The sequence below is a fragment of the Camelus ferus genome, chromosome X (assembly GCF_009834535.1).
Source record: "Camelus ferus isolate YT-003-E chromosome X, BCGSAC_Cfer_1.0, whole genome shotgun sequence".
Lineage (NCBI taxonomy): Eukaryota > Metazoa > Chordata > Mammalia > Artiodactyla > Camelidae > Camelus > Camelus ferus.
Genome location: NC_045732.1, coordinates 28,608,551 through 28,618,857, shown reverse-complemented (window position 1 = coordinate 28,618,857; position 10,307 = coordinate 28,608,551). Strand labels below are relative to the sequence as shown.

General features: G+C 44.7%; 1 protein-coding gene across 1 annotated transcript; it reads left to right on the top strand.

The window, feature by feature from the left end:
• The first annotated feature begins 4,145 nt into the window (after positions 1-4,145).
• On the top strand, positions 4,146-8,899 carry NR0B1 (nuclear receptor subfamily 0 group B member 1). Its single transcript, XM_032475104.1, has 2 exons — positions 4,146-5,334; positions 8,552-8,899. Exons 1-2 carry the CDS (start codon positions 4,164-4,166, stop codon positions 8,794-8,796), a joined length of 1,416 nt encoding a protein of 471 aa, XP_032330995.1. The 5' UTR covers positions 4,146-4,163; the 3' UTR covers positions 8,797-8,899.
• Positions 8,900-10,307: the final 1,408 nt, after the last annotated feature.

The window sequence follows — 10,307 nt, the reverse complement described above, 5'->3', positions numbered from 1 at the left end:
GTTTACCCAATATTTACACTGAAAAGTAAGGTAAACACTAGTGCTACTCCCTGCCACCTGTTTACAGAAGGAATTGAATTCTGAGGCATTCCAACTCCTTTAAGACCAGATTGAAAATTCATATCAGGTTTCAGATCGCCATGCCCTCCCAGGTCAAGAGCAGCTTGCTGTGCAAAGGTCAGTTTCACAATTTTACCCAGCTTTATCCCCACCTGCACTTCACTCCTCCATCTTTTAGTGAAAATTGCATTACTTTGAAGTTGAAGGTTGCATTCAGGCAAGCAGAGCAGCTTTACTCCCACTCTGAGTTGGAACAGATAATGGATTCTGCAGAACAGGTGTCCAATTGACCAAGGTCACTGAACAATGACTCAGTGTAAATATCCAAATTGCAGTTGTGGACAAACTCAGCACATGACAGGTGCAGTTGATGAGTGTCCTTTTGTCTAGCTGTCACAGTGGCCTGAGGACACAGAACAAATCAAATGAAGAAGCCTGTGGCTCCCTTAGAAGGTTATGTCTTCACTCATCCTGTAGCCACCAGTTGGCTGGCAGAAGTTGGTGCAAATCTCTGCACTTGTTTGGATGATTTTGTTTCTCAGGAGCTATTTGTTCAAGGAAAAAAACTGAAATGGGAAAGATGAAGTCGGTTTTCTTCTGACATTTCCAAGGATGAATACTTGTAAAGGACAAACAGGCAATCTCTCCCCAGAAACAGTCAATCCAAAGAAACCAGAAAGTCCTTCAGAGTTGCGAATAGAAGATCACAACTCGAGAAAAGCACAAATAAGAAAATCAGAAGACTGCTCTTGGGAAAGTACAGTAATTATAACCAATGTATTACAGGTTCATGGTCCTCAGCACTGCACTGAAGTTTCAATCTGAGACAATGACTGAAAGTCAAAGCCAAAGGCTTCAAACACATGTGAGGTGGGAATGATTAAAGTCACAAAAAATGGGCTTAATTACTAGGATTAAATATATATTTATACATATAGTTGGTAAGATGAAAGAGTTTTAGAAAAACCCTGGAATTATACATGGCTAGGGTACACTTATTAAAATAGTTTATAGTATTTTTTCTCATTTCATAGCTGAAAAGGCTAATGTAATGTTAAATGCTATGCTCAATGTTAAATCATTAGAAAGTGAATGAGTGTAAAGTTATGTAGCTTTAAACTTAATGAGTATTAAGTTGCTTTATATTTTCAACGAAGTCAGCAAACATTTCTGTAAAGAGCCATGTTGAGAAATGAGGAAAACCCTTGAAGGACTGAGGACAGGCTGTACACATTAATACTGGTTTATAGAATTGTTCCCCATTTCACAAGTGTGAAGGCTGAAGTTAAATACTTATGCAATGTTATATCTTTAGAGTGGAAGGGCCCGAATTCAGAGCCATGACTTTTGACTATTAACTCAGTTGTCTTGTTACTTTATCACAGCATCTGTAGCACTCTGTGTAGATACAGACACACACATATACAAAGACCTCCAGAAAGCTGAGTCCAATGGGGCCTCCCAACTTCTCCTCCCTCCAGGCTCAGTGCAGCAACAACTGTGTGGGAATCCTTACTCTCTGTGTTGAGAGTAGGAGCTAAAGCCTTCTCTTCTTTCTCTAAAGGTACAGTTGGCCAACAAATATATTTTTAAGCACCACCTGTATGCCAGACCTTGTTCTAGTTGCTGGGATCCAGCTTGGCTAATTCCTTGCCCTCAAGGGATTTTTATACTAGGGAGAAGAAACAATCAACAAGCATCAAGTAACTAAATCAATCAATCGTTTCAGCTTCTGATAAGCGTTAGGAAGGAAATAAAATTGGGTAAAAAGTAACTAGCGCTGGCAATTTACGGAGGGGACGGATGTAGGCCAGGTTTTTCAACGAGGCTGGTTGGTGGGGTCAGCAAGCAGTAAGATCGCTCAAGCAGCAAGAACAATACCCCCAAACAGTAGCTTGAATATTGGAAATAGCAAATGAAATGGACAATGCGGTAACATTTCCAATACAGATTATCATTGTGGACCATGTGGCCCATCCAGTGCTGTGAATCTGAGCCAAGAAATGTGGACACGTAGAAAAAATGAGACAGCTTTGGTGTGGAGAGTGAAGGTGGACTTCCCTAGGAGAGAGAGGATAATAGTGGTGCAGGGGTAGTATTACCTAACCCTGAAGTTATTCAACGTTATCTTAAAAAGGGGAGGGGAATAATGGTTGACACATCCAACACTTATCATGTACCAAACAAGCATTTTATATGAATTAACTCACCTATGAGGATTACTTCACAGAGACTATTGTCCACATTTTACAGATAAGGAACCTGAGGCACAGGTGGCTTAAGTAGCCGTCCCGTGAAAGGCTAAATAATGTCCTCCAATGATGTCCATATCCTAATCCTCAGAACTTCTGAATATGTTATCTTACATGGTAGAAGGTACTTTGAAGATGTAATTTAAGAATTTTGAGATGGAGAGATTATTTTGGATTATATGGGTTTGCCCAATGTATGTATAACGATCCTTCTAAGAGTCAGAAAGGAGATGGAAGCAGAGGTAGCAGTGATGTGGCCAGGAGCCAAGGAATGCCCAGTAGCTTCAAGAAACAGGAAAAGACAAGGAAACAGATTCTCCCCTAGGGCCTCCAGAAGGAATGTCACCTTGATTTTAGCCCAGTGAAACTGATTTCAGACTTCTGGCCTCCAGAACTACAACACAATAAATCTGTATTCCCTTAAGCCAACTAAATTTGTGGTAATTTGTTACAGCAGCAAGAGGAAACTAATACATTGCTCAAGGCCATGGAGCTACGAAGAGTCAGGGCCAGAATTAAAATCAAGGCAATCTGGTGCCAGTGGGGAGATTAAAGCACTGTGTTATAGGGCCTCTCATAGGCAGAATAAAATTTCAGGTTGAATGCAAAATAAGTGTCTCCTAGCTTTTCCTCCTATGCTCAGAATTCCAGGTCTCAGAGAAACTTAAAAAAGAGAGAAAGGGGATACTATACCAGCTGGTATATACCAGTCCCCTTCCCTGCAAATTGTCTTCAGTCATGAACCCAAGAGATCACTAAATAAACCCCCCATTTGAGAGATGAGGAATTTGAGGACTTAAGGGTTGTGATGTGAAGTTAACCAGATGGTTGGTGAAACAATCAGCTAGTTAAACAAGGGGCAGGTGGTGATGTGGAGATACCCACTGATCTCAGTGCCTGTATGGAACTCAAGGAAAGAGGCTCTGTGGAAAGAGAGGAACAAACAATCCAGGCTTCTTGAAACCTGTATTTCTCACTATTTGCTTAAGAAAGGTGGGAGAAGAAAAAAGTTATCTGCACATCTACCCAATGTAATATCTCTAGAGGAATCCAGAATTCTCACTGTAGCAACCTTTTAGCCCCTTGTGATTACTATATTCTCAAATATTAGCCACTTGTATAACCTGGTCCTGCCCCTCAGCTTTCTAACATGGCATTTTGGACAGAGTGGGTGCTCATAAATATTAACTGAATTAAACAAAAAGCTTATGATAGCATTCTTAGACCAACGCTTTTCAAAATTTAAGATGCATGCAAATCCTTTGGGTACTTCGTTAAAATGCAGATTCAGAGTTACAGGGTCTGGCTGGGGCCTGAGATTGGGCACATCTACCAAGTTCCCATATGATACGGCTGGTCCACGGTCTATATTTTTCAAGGTCCCTGAAAATGGATACATATACAAAATATATCATACAAAGTTTGAACATTAAATGAAAGTTTGCCAAGATGGCACAGAAATGATTTTTCCCCCTTTTCAGTACCCCTTCCTTTCCAATAAAGAGAGCACATCAGACGCCGGGGTTCGATGGAAAGGGTTGGAACAATGCCCTAAAATACCTGCTCCCTGCGCTCTGCTCTCGTCTTCCTGAGGCCGGGAAGGGTAATGAGAGGAAGGAGGGAAGTGTCCCGGAGCTCCCCCGCCTCCATTCCTCTTTCGTTTTCAGCCTTTAAGGAGCATCTTCCCCTTTTGAACCACCGAGGTGACGGGCGAACACACCCGAGCGCCGCGCCGCCCTCCACGCTCTTGCCCAGGCGGGGACGGCGGACGCGCGTGCGTGAGCGCTCGGTATAAATAGATCGCGCGGGCGGCGGCCACTGGACAGAGCCGAGCTACGGGAACCGCGGGCCATGGCGGGCGAGGACCACCAGTGGCAGGGCAGCATCCTCTACAACATGCTCATGAGCGCCAAGCAAACGCACGCGACCCCGGTGGCGCCCGACACACGGCTGGGGGGTGCATGCTGGGGCTGCTCGTGTGGCGCCGAGCCCCCAGTGGGCAGAGAGGGGCTGCCGGATGGACGGGCAGTGGCGCTCCTGTACCGCTGCTGCTTTTGTGGTGAAGACCACCCGCGGCAGGGCAGCATCCTCTACAACATGCTCACAAGCGCAAAGCAAACGCAAGAGACTCCAGAAGCGCCCGAGGCACAACTGGGGGGTGCGTGCTGGGGCTGTTCGTGTGGCGCGGAGCCTCCGTTGGGCAGAGAGGGACTCCCGGGTGGGCGGACTACGGTGCTCCTGTACCGCTGCTGCTTTTGCGGTGAAGACCACCCACGGCAGGGCAGCATCCTGTACAGCTTGCTCACCAGCGCAAAGCAAACGCACGTGGCTCCTGAAGCTCCCGAGGCGCGGCCAGGGAGCGCGTGGTGGGACCGCTCTTACTGCGCGCAGAGGCTGGGGGGCAGAGAGGAGTTGCCGGCCGGGCGGGCCATGGCGCTCCTGTACCGCTGCTGCTTTTGCGGGGAAGACCACCCTCGGCAAGCGGGCATCCTCTGCAACATGCCCGCAAGCGCAAAGCAAACGCACGTGGCTCCAGAAGAGCAGCCGGGGGCCCCTTGGTGGGATCCCTCGTGTGGAGCGCAGCGGCGGGTGGCCCTCAAGAGCCCACAGGTGGTTTGCGAGGCAGCCTCGGCAGGCCTGTTGAAGACGCTGCGCTTCGTCAAGTACTTGCCCTGCTTCCAGGTGCTGCCCTTGGACCAGCAGCTGGTGCTGGTGCGCAGCTGCTGGGCGCCGCTACTCATGCTCGAGCTGGCCCAGGACCGCCTGAACTTTGAGACGGTGGAGACCTCGGAGACCAGCCTGCTGCAGAGGATCCTCACCACCAGGCGGCAGGAGACCACGGGCGACGAGCCGCCGTCCCAGCCCACGCTGCAGCCACAGCTCGTGTCGCCGCCCAAGACCGAGCATTTGCCGTCGGCCGCCGAGGTCCAGGCCATCAAGGGCTTCCTTGCAAAGTGCTGGAGCCTGGACATCAGTACCAAGGAGTACGCCTACCTCAAGGGGACCGTGCTGTTTAACCCGGGTAAGAATGCCGGCCTTGGGCTCTGACTTCTCCCTGTTCAGAAAAGCATTGGGTAGTACCGACCCGGGGCAAAGACACTTAAGACTTTTCAGTTGACAGGGGAATGTAAGGGGCATAAGGAAAGAATCGCGACTAACTTAGCAGAGTTGGGGGAGTTACAGAAACCTTCTCGAGGGTGGGCTGCTGCCAGAACCCCAGCCAAGAGGAGGGGGTTTGTTTGTTGAGGTTTGCACTTCTCTCTCTGAACCTATTAATATAGAAAAGTTTGTGCTGTCAAGGGACATGGCTGTTCCTTTCCTCTCCTCTAATCTTTTAAATCCAGGAGCATAGCTTTATTTTTTTAAAAGTTTGTGTTTGCGGCAAATTCTGCAAAATTCCTTTCTGAAGCCCAGTTTGGAAATTTACTAGAAACTTTTTGTTGGAGGAGGTCTATTAAGGCTGGCAAGAAATGTAGTATTTATTAAGGACCCATAGAGAGACCATCCCCTGGGGACACTGTCCAGCAGGACACTAGACTTAATGTTTCATGGGTCTGCCTTTGTATGGTCATTTTAATGGTCTTAAGCAGCTGGGCTGTCTCATCTTCCAACTGTCTGAATATCAGGCTGGCAAAATGGTAGGAAAAGACATGTTAGGGACTGCAAGCAGGTGCACTACTTCAGAGCTTGAAGATACCTTAGAGACCTCCTAGTCAATCCCCTCTGCACTTAACCCTCCCATCACCCCATTGGCAGGTTAGGTCATCTAGTCCCAAGTGACCTTCCCCAAAACAAATGGCCGGTGAGTTGTGGAGCATGGGTCTCCTGTCTTCTGGGCCCAAGGGGATGCCGGTGGCACCATACTTTCAGGTTGTCTGTTGGGTGCTGGACACTCTGGCCCACACAGTGCAACCAAATCATTGGAGAACATCTCTCTGGACAGCCCAGCACCTTGTCTCTAGTGTGTCCTACTACTAGAGTCATCTTCAACCAACATCCTCCAAAAAGGATCACAAGTCGGCAGGAAGTTTCCAGGCAGCTTGAGTTGGGATCGTTTTTTATAATGCTCCCTCCAGATCCTTTCCTCCTGACACCAGGAGACTTGGGGTTATGTCCTTGCCTCCTGACTAGAATTTTTGAAGGAGTATAGAGCAGTATTCAGTGGGATAATTCATTCAGACCTCACATTTCAGGACCTAGAGACTTCAGCTCACTCCAGTGATTATAGGTCACCCTATGCTTATATCATTGTTTTCCATCTTGCCTGTGCATAGAAAACACTTAGAGGGGCTTGTTCTAAGTTTCCAGCCCCCTCCCCTAGAAGTTCTGATTCAGTAGCTCTGATGTAGGGTCTGCAAATCAACATTCATAAGAAGTGCCTCAGGTGGTTCCTAAGATCATCTGAAAGTGTTTTCTCACTCCTTCAGCTGTGTTATTAGACATCTGCCGTGTGCTTTGTTCTTCTGTAATAAAAAGACAAGGGCTTGGCTTTCAGAAGGTGACATTCCACTAGTTTCCCTCTTTTCCTCCACCCTGTTTTGCATCCCTTATTCTCACTCTGCTTTTCTGAGTTGTCTCTCAATAAGTTTAACCAGCTAAGCTGGGTATATTTTAAACACAAATGCACCTGCATTTGGAAAAAAAAAAAAGTAATACCTGCTAAATGTGTGGCCTTTCTTTACTGTTTATTGTCTTGTATCCGCTGGTCTTTATGTTTAAACATTTCCCTCCCATCCCCACGGAGTCCATCCGTCTTTTCTTTTTCCCGAATTTACTTTGAAGGCAAGTCTTTTTTGGGGGTGGGGGAGCCACTTTAGGGGGTGATGGAAAAGGGAGGATATGGTATGAAAGCAGAGAAAAGTGGAGCTCACAAGATTAAGTTTTAATAAGCCATGAATCTAGACCTGGCAGAGCTTCTGATTTCTGGTGGTTTCATGCAAGCCTTGCCTTATCCTCATTAATGGAATCCAAGCACAATAAAATTGAGTCTTAAGCCTGGAAAATGAGCTCTAGGTAGTTGGGGATGTTAATGCATGGACTAGGGTAATCAGAATTGGAATATGGATAAGAGATGTTATACTTTGTTCTCATTGATCAGATCTGATATTGGCCTATTATAGAAATGACTTGCCTATTGCCATTTTTTTTTTTTAAAGAACACTGGCGGGTTCTGTTACTCTATGACGATTAGCATGGTGCTTTTAAAACTTTTCTGTTGAATGTGGTAGAAAAAGAGAATGAAGATGACTATAATCATCAACATCATTTAAACAGAATGGTAAATTGGTAGTTACTTAAATACAAGGTAAAGAATTTTACAGTGATATTACTATCATGGAAGATCAAGGACTTTTAAAAGCAGCCTCCTCTTATTACCTTCTTTATAAAACTTACAGGCATTTAATCTTCCCTGCATTGTATTTCATTCCGTTTTTCTTGGGTATCACACTGTACTGCAAGAAGGTCATGCATTCACTATTTGAAAAGTTACTTTTGTACCATGTTGCAGCCCATGTTTTCACACTTACCTTTTAACCCTTTAATGGCTGTTCAGACAGTGCTTTCAAAGTTGGCTTACTTTAAACTATTTTTTAAAAAAGCCTTTTGGAAGGCTCATTAGAATCACTGTTTTCTTTAAACCTTCCCCAATACAGAAATCATGGTACAACGAGCTAAGTGGCCAGTGTTATCTCTCAACTTATTATGGGACTCTAAAATCAGCCTGCAGCCAATAGTTAAAATGAGACTCCTCAGTCACAGTTGGTGGCTGTGAATGGCAAAATACCTGTCATCTGGAAAACCTCTTGCCATTATACCAAGGCTTGTTTCCCATAGGTAAAACGTAAAGTGCTCACTTCTTGAAATAATTCTGATTTCTTCATACTTGCACAGATAGTGAACTGGAGCAGTGATTCATTAAGCTGTACTCCACTGTCATAATCGAATTAAGCATGCATTTGTTGGCTCAGGGCCGGCAGTTTTTAATTGTGAGAGTACAAACATAGTAAATATTAAATAAGAATAATTACATGAGGTGTCTTTCTTGGAAGCGTTGCTGCTGAACACTCCCAACTGGTTTGGTACTTTATCCTTGTTGTCGAAAGAACTTCTCACCTGGAAGCTTGAAAGCTTTTCTAATTTGGGGAGGGGCAGAACGGATATACTTAAAAATTTGTTAGCAAAGGGTTCTGCATGAGCTGTTTCTACTGAAGAGCTTTTTCTCCCTTTTTCTCCTCCAGACCTGCCAGGCCTGCAGTGCGTGAAGTACATCCAGGGACTCCAGTGGGGAACTCAGCAGATACTTAGTGAACATATCAGGATGACACACAGGGAGCATCAGGCCAGATTCGCCGAACTGAACAGCGCTCTCTTCCTGCTGAGATTCATCAACGCCAACGTCCTTGCGGAACTGTTCTTCAGGCCCATCATTGGCACTGTCAGCATGGATGACATGATGCTGGAAATGCTCTGTGCCAAGTTATGAAGGCATGCGGGCCACACAAGTGCAGATCAATGTGAAGCACACACGAGGAACAGGGGGCAGAAGAGTGTCAAATAGTGTAAAATAAACTTTCTTATTATTTTTACATGGCATAGTAATTTTGTATTCAATTAAAGAAAAACTGTAGTTACAGACAGGCAGAAAATCCTCAGTTCCATACTGTTTCATCGAGAAGGAAAAAATTTGCCTACTGGGAACACAGCTTAGGACATCTTTAAGGAAAGATGAGGGTCCTACACGAATACACTACACAAGTTTAGCCACTCTCTCCACTGAGCCTACCAACATCAAATTTGTAATCTTATAATGTTGAAGTGTTAACCACTAACTTAATTGCAAAAAGGTTCATCAGGGTTTTAGCAAGACTTCAAAAAATACGAAGAACCTAGCCAACGTAAACAAAAGTTATCTTTGTAGGTTGATTTGGCTCTACCTTCATTTACACTCTCATCAGCTGTGTGGAAGACTGTCTTTGTACTGACTCAAGTGGACATTGGTGAGCATAGAGGCAAATGAAAGTGAAATAGGAGATTTTCAGAGTTTTAGTTGGGGATTTTTCTGTACACGGTAAATAAAGTTCAATGAGAAACTTACATTCTACAAGGAGGCGCTATAGTTCTGGAAAAATCATCATTATAAACCCCCATTATATCTCATCCTTTAGATCCATTATATATGAGACTGTCACACTGAAGAAGCATGGTATGAAATATACAGTGACTTTATCATTGGCTCCTGCTGCCCCTTTAAGTGCCATCAATAGAACTACTTCCTGTCCCTGGATAAAATTTAGGGCACTAAACATTTATTCACTTATAGGTAATAAATTGCCCATCAGTGACTAATACATCTAGTCCAGGGTAATACCCCACTGCAGGGAGTCTTAAACTTTCTTTTGCACAAACTCCTTTGGCAGTCTGGTGAATCCTTATGGGCATCTTCTCAGAATTAGGTTCTCAAAATAATGCAGCAAATAAAATACTTACGATTACAAAAGAAGTGACTCATGTCAAAATATAGTATTAAAAATGTTAAGTTTAAAAATATTTTGAAATGTGGGGTAATATACATGCTGCTTCATCAGCACATTAAAAAAACTAGCTGGTGGCAGGTCTAATATCTACCTTCATTTCAAGGTAGTGATCAATATAACTGAAATTTCAAAATCATCTCCATCTATAATGTGTTAAGGGAATATTGGAGATTTCCACTGGTGACTCTTGGGGAACCCCAAGATCACTACCCCATTCAGGGATTTGCTAGAGGGTCTCCTGGGTCTCAAGTCTATGGCTGTCTTCAGGGCTAAGACTTATTACAGAAATGTGGTAAGAGTATGCAGCCAGATCACAAGGAGAAAGACACAAGTGGAGTCTGGAGGAATCCATGTCTCCCTCTCCGATGAGGGGTCACATAGCACACTCTTGCTCAGCAATAAAAACTCAGCACCATGTGTGTGATATCTCTGCCCAGGGAAGCCCTTTGAGACTCACAGT